The sequence below is a fragment of the Miniopterus natalensis genome, chromosome 1 (assembly GCF_054644295.1).
Source record: "Miniopterus natalensis isolate mMinNat1 chromosome 1, mMinNat1.hap1, whole genome shotgun sequence".
Classification (NCBI taxonomy): domain Eukaryota; kingdom Metazoa; phylum Chordata; class Mammalia; order Chiroptera; family Miniopteridae; genus Miniopterus; species Miniopterus natalensis.
In genome coordinates, this window is record NC_142081.1 from 195,746,736 (window position 1) to 195,761,549 (window position 14,814).

General features: G+C 50.5%; 1 protein-coding gene and 1 long non-coding RNA gene across 4 annotated transcripts in view; one reads left to right on the top strand and one right to left on the bottom strand.

Moving 5' to 3' along the window:
* Positions 1-1,078: 1,078 nt before the first annotated feature.
* On the bottom strand, positions 1,079-5,988 carry LOC107530441 (uncharacterized). 2 transcript variants are annotated; one of them, XR_001602532.2, is made up of 3 exons: positions 5,838-5,988; positions 4,698-4,798; positions 1,079-1,878 (listed from the first exon to the last, which is right to left on the bottom strand). It is a non-coding gene; the product is annotated as an uncharacterized LOC107530441 (long non-coding RNA). The 2 variants fall into 2 exon arrangements; XR_015714440.1 differs by lacking the exon at positions 5,838-5,988 and having other exon boundaries at positions 4,698-5,691.
* Positions 5,989-6,509: 521 nt separating this feature from the next.
* The window catches only part of BOD1L1 (biorientation of chromosomes in cell division 1 like 1), a 42,090-nt gene continuing 33,785 nt past the window's right edge, over positions 6,510-14,814 (top strand). For both annotated transcript variants that reach the window (XM_087828237.1, XM_087828236.1), the window contains exons 1-2: positions 6,510-6,758; positions 12,901-13,025. In XM_087828237.1, the coding sequence (XP_087684363.1) occupies positions 6,510-6,758; positions 12,901-13,025 (374 nt within the window). The remainder of the gene's footprint in view (positions 6,759-12,900; positions 13,026-14,814) is intronic.

A 14,814-nucleotide genomic window follows, 5' to 3' on the forward strand; every position in this document is an offset into this window, starting at 1 on the left:
CTTACAGTGTTGTCACCACGTAGGGACATCAATTACCTTCAAAGCTCCCAAGGACGGCCCTAACTGGTGCAGCATGGATTGGGTAGGGGCATTTCTCGAGACTATTCTCTGTTGCCAGTGGACCTGTGCATTTTCCTGGCTCTCTACAAGGATGTTAGTTGAGTTACCAGTGTAATAGTTGCCTTTTGAATTTAAAACAATAAAAATTTAAATGATGCCATTTAAGCCAATAAAATTAGACGTCGCCTGAGAGAGGCCAGCTGGCTGCCCAGGCTGGTCCCCACGGCTGTACTTCAATTGTTCACCACAGTGAACAGCCTTCAGTCCTTCCAGCCAGAAGGTGAGCATCCCTACAAGGAAGATGAACCTGAGCCCCAGGCAGTTTCCAGTTGACCACGCTCTTCGAGCCTCATGCGTACGAACCATTCCCAGGGAGAGCAACCACCAAGGGGGTGCTCCCTGTGTTTGCTGAATAGACTTTTTCTTCCTATGGACAAACGTAAACCTGACCCAGAGGTTGCCTAAGGACCGGAGTCTGAGGAGGAATGAACTAGATGATCTTAATTGCTGGCGCCTAGTAGCAAACGTGTGCTCTCCACATGGACAATGCCCATTCTAGGCCCTCTGGGTCCCTCCCTTCCCTACCTTCTGTGCCAGCCATCTCCCCTCCAAAGAGGTTCCTTTTTCCAAGGCACAATATTCTCATTACTTAGGCACACTCATCCTTCTCAGAAGTCTGCCCAGGCGACCTGGACTGGATTGGGGGTGCTCTGATAATCACACCATTTCCTCAGATCCTGCTTTCATCCCTACTTTGCCTGATTTCATTCTGGGAGGTATGACTTTTAGTTTCAGGGCACTGCGTACCATCTAGAATATTCAAGAAACACACACACATTAAGGCTATTTTTAAAATAAAAGCAATGTTCTCAAAGACTAACTCTTTCAAGGCAAAGCTCCTCTCCTTCTTTATAAGCATATAAAGGAATACCTTTTATCTCAAGCTGTTACCAGGCAGATGGAGAGGAGACCTCAGTTCTTGTCCTCTTGAGGGAAAGATTTCAATCAAGAGACAAAGTGTAAAAAAACAAGCAAGAATTTATTGGCTGTAGCAAAAACATACTTAAGACAATGAAACAAGGGGATAGGAGAAGCAATAGGAGAGCCGGGCTGGGCTGCTCTGGCTCCCTGGGAAGTCAGAGGAAAAGGGGAAAAGGGTCCTTGGAGACAGGTTCAGGGGGTTAGCCGGGGAGGAACTGCTGCTACCCATTGCTCCCCTGGTTGCAAGTCTTACTGGGTCCCTTAGAGGTTAGAGGATACATGCCTGTGGGGGAAGGAGAGGGGGGAGGGAATGGCACGGGCATGGTCCCTGGAAGACAGCCAAGTCGGGACCTTCATTTTCAGGGGTTTTAAAGGCTGGGCGTTTGGGGGCAGTCTTAGGGATGGATCAATAGACTCTTCATCAGTGTTAGGCTTTTCCTATGGTATAACAAAGCCATCTGCCTCACTGCCATCCCAATGACCAAAAGAGCCAGCTACTCAGTAACATCGATAGCTACTGGCTACTTACCTTCATAACATCTTACTTTTGTTCATTCGATTGCTATCACTACCAGAAGACTAAATCTCAAAAGCAAAGAAATATGAAAAAAGTCATGCTATCTACATAAAAGAAGTATCTTCTTCTGGAAAAAAAAAAAAAAAAAGTTCAAACTAGAAAGAATGCAATGAAAATATGACAAAAAGGCAATTGATCACTTAAGGGAACCACCAGAGCTCCCTAAACACTGGCAAGGAAGCTCACAGTTTCGAATTCCATCTCAGCACACCCACTGCTTCTCCCAAAACCAGGAGCAGCTTCTTCACCAGGTGGCGAATCTGCAAGAGTGTTAACGGACAGTTTAATATGAATCGATGAGCTGCATCAACATTGCTAACAGAAATAAAATACGCATATGAGCCTTTGCTGAGCTCATCGTTTATTGCACTAAATGAACATTTACGAAATGCATCAAGGGCCTCCAGGACCACACTAGACCTGGTTTTCTGCCTTGACTCTGTCCCCCACTCAGGGCATGACCAGAGCCCAACACAAAAGCCAACTCTGACTTTGACTGTTTCCTTTAATCTGCTCTTTCCTCAACTTTCAGGGCTTCCCCTCTTTGTCTAAACTCCACTCATTCTTAATAATTCACTTCATCTGCACAGCATGACAAACCACTGTCATTTCTACAACCTGGCTCACTCCTTGCTACTCTGAGAATCAGGCTTTACCTCCACTGTTCTGAGAAGCAGTTGTCATCTACTGAAAGGTGGAGGTTCCCACTCCAGGCTCACAGCCACACCTCTGCTTCCCCCTTTGAGTCCAGGGTTGGCAAACTTTTTCTGTGAAGGGCCACGCAGTAAACAGTCTGTCTCAACTCTGGCCTTGCAGCACAAGCAGCCATCAGACTGCAAATGGCTATGGGACCAGGACCTCACACTGGATGCTGGCTCTGCTTGGGTAACCCTGCCCTCCCCCCTCTCCGTTTGTAACCTGCCTGTAACTCTGTTGGCCTACTGGGGAGTCTCCCCTAATACACCTGGCATTGTGGGAAGACACAAACGGGTGAGCGACTCCTTTCCTGCATGCTCCCTTGCTCACGACAAACTGCTGATTACCCACAGGACTCTCCCATTACATGAAGTATGAATAACTAAGGTGATGGATGTGTCCCACCTCACCAGAGAGCCCCCCAGTCCCCTCCCCACATCATGAGGTTTCTCCTGCTCTTGAGTTCCCGCTCCAATGTCCCAGGGGTTTAGGAAACCCAATCCTTGTTCTCTGATGCCATTGCTGCTCTCTTGCTGTCCCAAACCCATCTTCTATTTCCCACCAGGGAGGACTCATCTGCCCCCTTCAATTCTGCAGCACCTTCGGGGAACACCTGCTCACACAGCTACAGTTCCCAAGCACCACTACTCTTGGTCACTAGCAGGGAACCACTGCTCCCTCTCCACCCTGCCACTTCCCTGGGCCACCCTCCTATCCATGGCCTGACCCCACAACAGGTGACAACTCTTTCAAGTTCTTTCAGGGGAAAAAGCGATCCCCCTCCCACATTAACACTGCATAATGCCCTGCCCAGTTACCATCTTCCCCACCCAGCCACGATCTCCACCTTCTACAGCTATTTCATTCTGCAGTAGACATAGAGAAAGAGCTGAGACCACAGAGTTTGCTTTGGAAAGGCAAATAATACATTCTCTCCTCTCCCTCCCCTCCCTTCCTCTTACAGAAACAGTTAATGGTTTGAACCCCTCCTAAGGATGTGTTCTGTTAAAATGGAAAAAGTGAACTTTTAAAGTTTCAACTGGACTTTGGGTTGATGAGGCATTTAGGAAATAATCAGCCCTTTGATTATGCCAGCGTGGGCCGAGGACGGTTTGGAGTAAGGAAAAGGGAACAAACCACAGCCTAAGAGGGGGATGGGCTCCCAGGGGTTAGGAGATCATCCTGTTGTAAGCCAGCGTTTGACTTTCACTGGAGTGGCCCCAGGGAATGGGGCTCAGGTTGGACTGTAGAAAGAAACCGCAGGAGTCAGATACTTGGCTGGAAGGAGTCTGGTGTCCAAGGATACCTAGGGCAACCACAGCGAGGGCCGTAATAATGAAGCTGCCATAGTTCCATCATTCCCAACGCGTTTGTAAAGTTTACTTAGCTGCCACCAGAGCATCAGACTTAGGAAATAAAATAAGAGCTACGCTGTGTTCAGGAAGAGCATATTGGATCCTCGAGATGCTCTGAATTCATCGGAGCAGGCAGGAGGGCAGGGAGCAACGGCCATTATTTTTTAAGACCCCACCTCTTTCTTACCTTCTCTATTGTCAAATATTATATTACTCTTCTTAAAGAAACAGAGGAGAGAACAAAGCAAAGATGTCATTGGTAGGAAAAGATGACTGGACTACTTTTTAAAAAAAGGTTTAAATGTGTGCTATTTTCCCCCCAGGTATCCACAGTACTCATCCCTGGGACCTGCCTTCAGGTGGAAAGAAAAGGGTCTTTGAACAGTGGAAGCAGCACAGATCAGTGACCCTGATTCTTCTCACTGCAACTAGAATGTTTCCTAAGGCTACAAAATTGTTCATCTTACCCTAAACCCAGTATGTGTGCCCAGTGTCACTTGAAGTCATGGATACAAATATTACCTTATTTATTCATATTCAGTGTGTATTACTCAATAAGGTCGTTAACGTACATTTTATAAAATCAATTCGGAATTATCTATTTAATAATCAATTCTCACCTTACTTACAATTTCAAAAATACTTAAGATTTTCTATATGCTGTTCACAAACATAAAATTATTTTCTAGTCACTGAACCAATTCATTTTTAGCAGCAAATACCTTATTGTTTCATTTTTTTTTTTTAAAGTTTGATCGTTATGCCTAATCAAATTTGAGGAGATTGGCTAAATTTCTATGGTTGATTCTTACTTAGTTATTCCCAAATATCCAAATAAATCTGATACATCTATATACACGAGGGAAAATACCAAGCCTTTTATCATACCACACACTTCATAAATAACATAAACATTTAGCAACATGTTATATTGCATTGTTGGTAATTAGGTGAAGGGCAAAACATGTCACATTCCCATCTAGTTTTCATAACTAATTTTGAAAATGAGTAAAATAATTATATCTTACACCATTTTAATCTTGATTGCTTTTAGTAATAAATCTTTTAAGATTCATTCCATGGCTGTCTCTCTGCAGTCTTCATTATACTCCTCAAAATGCACGACACGCTGTTGGAATTGAAGCAATTATGTCAGACTCTTTCTGAGGGAAAGTAAATCCAATTTGGCTAGTTTGATGTTAATCAGGTTATACAACAAACATTTTTCATACTTGACAGTTTCACCTTGAATGAGCTATATCATTAGCTGCAAAGCTCTGGCAAAAAGAAAACCGAACCACCTACCCACAACAACAAAAAGCATTTTATCCAAAACTTCACCTTCAGATTTTCCCCAGAGTCTGAGTATATCAGGTTAAACAGGATACACCTCATGGGGGGTGGGGATGGGGGCAGAGGGGGGGAAAATGGTCTACTTCAAATCCTACTAAAAACCTATTTGGTATATTCCCCGGAAACCGACGAGGGGGAAACAAACACTAAAGAACAAAGACAAGTAAAATTCTTTGGCAGGGCAGGTGGTTTTCCATTCATTGCTTTCAACACAATTGGGCGGGCCTAAGCGAACAGCCAGCTCACAGATCACGGAATCTAGCTGTCTGAGATGAAGAGCTGAGCGACGCTGCTGCAGTAAACCCTTCCCCAGGCCAGGGCTAGTTTGCTGAGCAGGGCCGTGGGGGCCGCACAGCTGCAAAACCCAGGACAGGGCTGAAAGGTGTGAGCTCCCTGCTGGCAAGGACACGCCCTCCGCAGGCGCGGGGACTCTAAAATGCAGTGCCACCCGCGTCACCAGCATGCACCTTCCAGCACATTTTACATCCCACTTCAGCGTTATGAAAATCGGCAGTATTTACTCTGCTTTGCTCGTGTGCTAATACTTTAAAGATAACAGTCCAAAAGCACGCGGTTTGCTCTCTCCGCGACTTTCAGCGATTTAGTTGCACCTCTGGGCCTCAGCTCCCTGCTTTGCAAGTGGGGGGTAGCGGTGGGACCCCGCTGGTGTTGCTGCAAAGGGGGCGATAGCGCACCTCAGGGCCGCAAAGGGGGCGATGGCGCACCTCAGGGCCGCAAAGGGGGCGAAGGCGCACCTCAGGGCCGCAAAGGGGGCGAAGGCGCACCTCAGGGCCGCAAAGGGGGCGAAGGCGCACCTCAGGGCTCGGGCGCCGCGCAGGCTCGACCCGCCGTGCGCACCGCGAGCAGAAGCAAATCCCTTTCAACTCACGGCCTGCGGTTCGTCTTCACCGGCGGGAACTCGGTGCTGGAGGGACAGCCGCAGCCGGCGGCGCCCCGGGAGTAACGGGGCGGGGGGCGGAGGGCGGGGACGGGCCGGGCGGCCCTGGGGCTCCCCGCCCGCAGAAGGCTGGGCTGGGCCGTGAGCACGAGGGTGGGGGAGAGTTCACGGCGCGCGCTATAAATGCCCGTGCGTGTCGCCTGCTGCGTGAAACCGGAGCCAGAGCGCAAGGCCCGCACGCCCCCGACGGCGCCGGCAGCGCCTCCCGCCGGGGACCCGCTCGGAGCAGGCGCGCGGGCGGGACGCTGGCCCCCGCGGCCTCCGCGCCCGCCCCCCGCGGCCGCCCCGCCTCCCCGCCGCCCCGCGAGCGCGCCTGCGCGGGCGGCGGCCGGAACTGGCCCCGTGCGGCTTCCGTCGCCGCCCCTCCGTTGCTATTGTCGCCGCCTTTTCCTCCCTTTCCCCGGGTTCCCTTTCACTTCCGGGGCTGCTCTGGATCCGCTGGTTCCGTAACAACATCCCGTTGGCCTCCCCCGGGCGGCGGGACCGGTGCAGCCGCCACCTCCCGGAGCGCCGCCCGGCCCAGCCCGCCATGGCCACCAACCCGCAGCCGCAGCCGCCGCCGCCCGCGCCGCCGCCGCCCCCGCCGCAGCCGCAGCCGCCGCCGCCGCCGCCGGGCCCCGGGGCTGGCCCGGGCGCGGGCGGGACGGGCGGCGCGGGCGCCGGCGCTGGCGCGGGCGCGGGGGACCCGCAGCTCGTGGCCATGATCGTGAACCACCTCAAGAGCCAGGGGCTCTTCGACCAGTTCCGCCGGGACTGCCTGGCCGACGTGGACACCAAGGTTCGGGGCGCGCGGGTGTGCGGGGCAGGGGAGGGTCCCCGGGCGCCGTCTCGGGCGGGCTCCCGCGCCCCTGGGCCGGCCGCGCTTCTGCTTCCCCGGCGGGGCCCCTCTCAGCGCCGCGCCCCGGGCCCCCGTGCAGCCGCTTCCTCTCCGAGCCCCGCTCTGCGCCGAGCGCCGTGCACCACGCACCGTGCACCGCACACCACGCACCGTGCACCGCACACCACGCACCGTGCACCGCACACCATGCACCGCGCACCGCACACCATGCACCGCGCACCGTGCACCGCGCGGCGCGTTCATTCATTCGCCCGCCGGTGCCCGGGTCCAGCGTCGGGGACCGAGCACCTCCTGTGCTGCCCGGGCGCTGGGAACGCGCCCGCGAGCTGGGTGGGCTCTGCTGCTGTTCGCGTGGAGATGCGTTTGGAGACGCCAACCAGCGCTTTCATCCCTGGCTAATTTTTTTACTTTGTATCCGTGCTCGGCTCTTGGATTCTGGGCGGGAAGGGTCGTGTCTTTGTCCTTTGGAGAAGTTTAGTGATAATGGACTCGAATTACCTGCAGTGTGCATTGCTGGGTGGTGGCGGGGGGGGGGGGGGGGGTGCGAAGGTAGGCGCTCGAGCTGGACGGGGAGAAGGGGGGCTGGGGAGAGCGGGACTTGAGTGTCTACCAGTGACTGTCTGATTTCGGTTAACTTAGGCCACGTCGCTTCTCCAAAGTGAGAGGTGGGTTTGGGGCGGGGGGGGGGGGGCATGCAGTGGGGAAAGGGTGCAGGGGAGGTGGGCGCTGTAACGCGGTGGAGGTAGGGCGGGAAAGAGGAGGGGAGGGGAGGGGAGGGGTCTGCAAAGCGGTTCCCTGTGCAGAAGGTTGGGGCTCCAAAGGCGGAGGGACCTAGTACCCGACGTCAGAGTGAAAGGGGTGTTAGCCGGACCCAGGTAATCTCACCTGGACGCCAAGGAGGAGCGATCTTGGTGAGATGGATGGAAAACCAGCAGAGTCTGGAACCCTGGAAGCAAGCGACTCAGGAAACCTCAGTTGGGAACAATTGGAAAATTTGTTGCTTTTTGGTTTTCTGGTTTGTTTGGATTGGAGGAAGGTTGGTTGGTTGGTTCTGGCTTAGATCTGGCTGGGTCCCTTGGATAGTTTCGATGGGGTGAGGGTGTTCTCACAGCATGTTCAGCCCCATTTTTTGAGAAAGGGGAGCTTGCTGTGTCCTCCAGTTAATTCTTCCTTGTGATTTCGGGTTCACCAGCCTTTGAGGGGAAGGGCACACAGTTCTGCCATGTCCCCTGGGAAGACCTTGGTGAAAATCTAGGGACATCTTTCCTTATAAGGACCCTGGCCCACCATGTAGACCAGAATAAATGTGTCTTTTGGGGCATTGGAGTTTTTGCACTACAGAGACTTCGGTTTACTTGGGATGTTTATCTCTGCAGGAAGTATATCGTTTTCTCTTTGTTTTAAGGAATATGCACAGTGACCTTTTTGAAAATGTCTGTTGCTTTTTTTTTTTTTAAACAGGAGAAGATTTGATAGACATGGTCAAATAAATGTTACCCAGATAAAGCTGGTTATTTGTATCCTGCAGTAGAGATTGCACTTTGCAGTTCCCAGAAACCTGCAGATCTGTGTTATTGTGTATGCAAGTTGAAAGTTTAAACGTACTGATGGGTACTGCACATAAGGCTCAGCTCTTTCTTCACCTCATCTCCACTAGATGTTACTGCTTTGGGTCTGTGATATTTCTGCCAAATCCTCTCAAAGTGAAGCCTTAAAACCTTTCTTGGGGGGAAGGAGGAAAGCACAGTTTCTTAGACAGTCTTACGAAGGCTAGGACCTTCTCCCAAGAAAAATGCGCATATACATGATAAAATGCTGTTTTTGCAGTCCAGAAATGGTTGACTAGTGGCAATTTCATGTGGCTCCCACTAATATGTAGTTTCGAGGAGTGTTCAGGGACCGCGGAATAAGTTCCCCTCTTGTAATGTTTAATGCTAGGTAAGAGTAGAACTGATGTGATACCCCTTCTGACAGAGTAAGTAAGGTCTTGTGCTCTCCCTCTCTCTCAAAAAAAGTAAGTTTGAGCCTGGCCGGCGTGACTCAGTGGTTGAGTGTGGACTCGTGAACCAGGAGATCACGGTTTGATTCCCAGTCAGGGCACATGCCCAGGTTGCGGCTGGATCCCCAGTGGGGAGCGTGCAGGAGGCAGCCAATCAGTGACTCTCTCATCACTGATGTTCCTCTCTCTCTCTCCCCCTCTCCTTTTCTCTCTCTGAAATCAATAAAAACATATATATATTTTTTAAAGTAAGTTTGAAAGTCTCAAAAAAAAAAAAAGCCAAAGTTTTATATCAACTTAACATTCCTGTCCATGTGGCGGTGGCCAAAGTGGAGGTGAGATCCCCTTTTCGTGCAGCGGGGCATCGCCTGAGTGGGATCCTTGGGTCTCACCTGCGAAGAACGCGTTAGAGTTGAGACCACTTGTACTTTTGATCACTGGACGCGAAGACTAACCTTGCCAAGCGCTGGCCTGTAGTATATGGTAGGTAGGGTTGTGGCAGGACCTGGATTGTCAGTTACACGCACAGTTAAGAATCAGGACATTTATTTGATACTCACCAGGCGCTCGCCAGGAGCAACACTATCATCCAGCCAGTGTGGTCAAAGCAAGATGAGAAGGTCCAAAGCCCACTGCCCCTCCAGAGAACCCTAGAACCCCTCAAACTGCCCTGGGGTCACGGAGGGTCCAGCTGGGAGAGGGACTGGAGGAGAGCAGACCATCAGCCCTCCCACCAAAGGACTTGGAACCTTGGGCAGCCCCGGGACCCTGCTAATGCTGAGGCTCCTGTGCTGCAGACCCCCAGCCCCAGGTCCCTGGAGTAAACAGGTTACAAAGCCACTGGGACCCCTTTGCGCTGATTGGCACCTGGAGAGTGGGAGGAGGGGAGGCCGAGGGTCCATCCTTCTGCCCCAGGCAGGGGGCTCCCAGAGCGAGTAGACATGGCTCATCTCTCCCCAGGTAATGAGGGCCAGTTTTTGGATATTTTCTCAGGTGTGCAGGTGTAAATGACTCCCAGTCACTGTGATGATTGTCTTTTGTTGTTGTTAATCCTCACAAGAGGGTATTTTTTCCATCTTTTTTTTTAAGAGAGAGAGTGGAAGGAGGGAGGGGCGAGGAGAGAGCATCGTTTGGTAGCCTCCGGAACACGCCCCAGCTGGGGCCAGGGATTGATCCTGCGACCCGTGTACATGCCCTTTGCCCTTGATGGGGAAGCGAACCCGCACCCCTTCCCTGCACAGGCCAGCACTCTAGCCACTGGGCCACGGTGGCCAAGGCCGTTGCCTGTTTTTCCTTAGATTTGAAAGGAATATCAAAGACAAAAGTATAGATATGTATTCACCCAACAAATATTTATGGTGTACCAGGTGCTGTAGATGCCAGGGATACAGCAGTGAACAAAAAGCCCCTGCAGTTACGGAGCTTAAGCCCAAAGGAGGAAAAACAGACAGTAAACCATGTGTGATGGGCCCGTGAGAAGAAACAAACCAGGGTGAGGCTGCCAAGGACTGATTTGAGTAAGATCAGGGGAGATTTCAAATAAGATGCCATTTGGAAGGAGCAGAAGGAGACTTGCAGCTATCTGGGCTGAGTATTCCAGGTAGAGGCCCCAGGGAGGGCAGAGCCTCAGGTGGAGAAAGTGTGTGGGGTGAGGTAGGAGCGCCCCCTCCCTCCCCTCCCCCCAGCTCTGGAGGTCATCGTCAGAGCTTGCCCTTTTTTTTTCCTGAGCTGAGAAACGGTTGGCACATGTTATGCATAAGGACACACTCTCGCTTCCATTTTAGATCGGTGGGCCATGTGTAATTATTAATAGTGTCCCCTTCATGCTCAGCTGTGATCTGGTTTGGACAATAAATTATGTGGTTGCCCTAGTTTTAAAAGATTTGCCGTAGCAGCTCTGTGGAAAAGAGACTTCAGGTGAGCAAGGGTAGGCACAGGGAGATGAGCTACTGTGACCTAGACAGGAGAGTGCATCGGACCACGCCAGCAGGGAAGGTAGTGGGAAGTGCTCGGGTTCTGGAGGTTTTGTGCTGGTGCTGACAGTTTGCTATTGGTTTGGCTCTGTGGTGGAAGAGAAGGGGAGGAGTCAGGAATGACTCCCCAGCTTTTGACCAGCCAGAGCACTCGGAAAGGAAAGGGAAGGAGAGGCAGAGAGAGCCCCGGAGGAATAATGGACCCTTGTGACTCCAGTCACCAGGCTTTTTACTGAAAGGAGAACTGGAACAAGGAAAATTACCTGATGTAGTTCAAAGTCGAGCTTGTTGTGGGGCAACTAGACTGCTAAATGCATTGTGTTTTTAGCCTAATATTCCTGAGGTTTGGGAATATTGACAAGAGGAATTATGTTTTACAGTTTTGCTGAAAGTCATTGAAAGAAAGGATTAGCTTTTCAGTTTATGTTGATTTTTGATAGAGAGGGGCGTGAGAAATGACCATGAGACTGTTTCTTGTAGGGTTGAAATGGGAATTAGCAAAAGTCTGGGAACTGGAAGGGATACAGGAGCATCACCAAGAGATGAAACTGGGATCATCCCCATTGAGTGGTGACCCAGTCATCTCGTCTAATTGCTTACCTGCCAGGCAGTGTGATGAGCTTCCTGAACACAGAGATGGAGGGAGCGGAAGGAGCAGGCTTACACTTCAGCGGGGAGCTGAATACCTCCCCCTTCCCAAAATACAGTGCAGTGCAAGAACTGTTGAGATGATGGTGTGCAGAGAAGAAGGAGGAGCGTGGAGAAGGCCCTGGGAGCCTCCCGCGGGTGTCAGGATGGCTGCACAGGGTAGGGTGAGCTCTGGAGGTGAGAACTTCACCAAATGGACACATGGAGGGAACCGTAGGCGCAGACGGTCAAAGGCATGAGAACTTGCTGCTGGAGCATAAGGTTTGAAGGGTAAGGGAACAAGCGGCAGAAGATGAGGCTGTACAGCTTTGTTTCAAATCATTTGGAGGCACTCAAATCTATCTGCGTGAAAGCCACTTAATAGAAAGATTTGAAGAATATGAGTGGTGGGGAACGAAGAACAGAGTGTGCAGTCCTGCTTGGCCAAGCATTCCTTCGAGGCCGCAGCCCTTTAAGTGGAGGTGACGTCACGTGTGTCCTCTCTCCTGCTCCCTCACGCCAAGGCTGTTCGCCTCGGCAGTGCTGACATTTTGAGCTGGGTGGTTCTTGGCTGTGGGGGTTCCCCTGTGCACTGTAGGATGTGCAGCAGCATCCCTGCCCTCTGCCCGCTAGACGCCAGTACCAGCTCCCCATTTCCCTCCAGGCATTGCCAAATGTCCCTGGGGGTGGGGGTGATCACCCCCAGTTCACGGCCCCTGCCTAACATCAAATGTCGCGCCTAGTGCCAGGGGCTGCCCCTCCATAACTGCTCTTGGATGTGGGCCTTTCATTCCACTCTGCCACCCCGGGACGGACCATCATTCTGCTTACTTTCCTAGGCATACGCATTTTGGGTCTGGTTCCTCTTTCCTGTTGGCAGATTGATCGTCTGAAAGCTCGGCTGTCATGCGTCCCGCGCTCACGTGCAGCGGCTTACCATTCTCCCCCATCGTTCCAAACCGTGTACAGGCCCAGGTCCTTCCAGCCTGGCCCCAAGCTGGCCCAACCTCACTTCTCTGCTCTTTCCTGTTCTCTTCTCCCACCAAATTGGACCTAACAATTGGGGGGAGGGGCAAATGCGCCCAACCCCGTGTTTCCTCACCCACTGGCTCTTTGCTTGTGTTGTTGGCTGAGCCGGCCAGGCAGCCCTCGAATCCCAGCTGCATGTGGAACCCTGAAGACTCGGCTCAGATGCCTCATTCTCACAGAAGGCTTCCTCCTCTTCTCTCCCTTTCTTTGCTCCAAATTATCACAGCAACATTGATGGGTGCCTTATCTTCTTGCCCCTTGTCTATAAATGGGAGGTATGTCTGTCTTTGTACTCCTATCTCCAAATGTAAGCTGTAAAAGTTTGTTGCCGTGTTGATACTCTAATCTAAGAAAGGTGGATACTGTGAAAGATACTCAAATCCCGAGACTGTCAGTATTGTTATTGTATAACATTGGAGATTTTCAACATTTGTGTCTTTCTTTTTCTCTCTAGCCTGCTTATCAGAATCTGAGACAACGTGTTGACAACTTTGTTGCGAACCACTTAGCAACTCATACGTGGAGTCCCCACCTCAATAAGAACCAGCTAAGGAACAATATTAGACAACAAGTGCTCAAGTAAGTCTCAGAATTACAGTTCCTAGGCGAGCTCGAAAATGCCACGACCCACTTTGCCTGGGAGCAGAGACATTTTGCAGAAGTTTGTTCACCTCATGCTAATTTCGTGCAGTTTGGTGCCTTCATGCTGTGATGCAGCGTGATTTACAAAAGGCTCTAATCACTTCACATTTCCCCCATCAATTTTAACAGTCTCATTTCTCTAGAGCGCTTTGGAAATACTGAAGGAAAGGAATGGCAATGTGACTTTTAAAAAGAAGGTCCTAGGTATAATATTAATAGGTGGTAAATGCTGGAATATTCTGTACGGTTTACATTCACGACCATTTTCTTGGCCCTAAAAAGGGTAGGCTTTGCTATTATTTTACAAATAAATACATTAAAGGTCACTGACATTAAAATATTTTTCCCCGATTTTTGAGGCCATGTCTTCTGTCTTCTGATACAGCCTGCCCTGTTTTCTGTCTTACATTTTATTATAGGGCCATTTTTGGTTGAACATAAGATAAAGAGAATGAGAAGAGTTGAAATGTTTAGAGGGACCAAAAAAATCATATTTATTCCCCAGAAAAGTATTCTCTTGTTCTTAAATATAAATATTTGTCAAGACAAGAAGACTCAGACCTTCTGTCCCCCCTTCAGCACCCCCAAAAGGTGACTAAGTTATCTAAGGAGTATCTACTCTTCCTGCCGTGACAAATATTTACATTCAGACACATCTTTTGGAACAAAATGTGGCTTTAAAACAGTTAAACAAATCAGTTTTGTGCCTTCCTCCTCTTAATTCCCCCTTGTCTCATGAGAACCTGGCAAGCCTACCCAGTGTCCTGCTCCCCCCAAGGGCTCTGACCCACTCACACTCTGACTCAGGCCCACTGAGTGCAGGGCAGGTAAAGCCAGGAGCCAGAGCCCCTCAGGTGAAGAAGGGAAGAGGGAAACTTAACAATAACTTTGTTGTCTACCGTTTTAAAGGATGTTTGACTAACCTGTAAAGAGCCCAGGTGAGATCAAAAGATGCCCTTAGAGGCTGCATAATAATACCTGCAGGGGAATGCTGGAGCCTTTCCTGAGAGAAGAGACTGGAGGTCTCCTGGGTTGAGAGCAGACTCATTTCCAGGATTTTGACTCATTTCCAGGCACTTAGGAGGGCGGGGTGGGCTGGAGGAGGCAGAGGCGATCTTGCCTGATGTCACCCACACTCACACAGAGCCTTGCCGATTACCCAGTGCTTTCACTCAGCAACCTGCAGAGCGGCCTCCCTTTCACAGACCCTTGCGTTGCTTTAAAGGCTTGCTTTTTTTTTTTTCTTCGGGCTGAAGCTAAATGAAGACCAGTTTCTGGAAATTGCGTCTACTCCTTAGCATAGAAAACCTGTCAAGTAGGGGAGCAGCCATTTATTCTGTTCTTTTATGGGAGCTAAGCTCAGCCTTGCCCGTGAAAGACTAGGCACTTAAAATTCTTGTTTACCCACAGGAGACACTGCTCTCACAGGATGAGTGTTTGGTGAGGGTGCAGTCCGTGTCAGTAAGGGGTTCTGACTTCTGAGATTAATGCTGGAGCTCTGCTTGTGGGTGGTGAGGGGAAGCCGCGGCCTCTCGGATAAGTTGGTCAGCGTTCTTCCTGGAATGTGTCAGTTTTCTTGTAGCTGCGTTATTTTTAATAAACTATTCTCTTATTTAAGTTCTATTAGTAAAGGTTTATGTTACTGATGATAACATCTTTAAGCGTCCTTAAAGAGACTACTTAGTTGTGTCTAATTGTAGAGGGATGCACTTGTCCCATAAACACA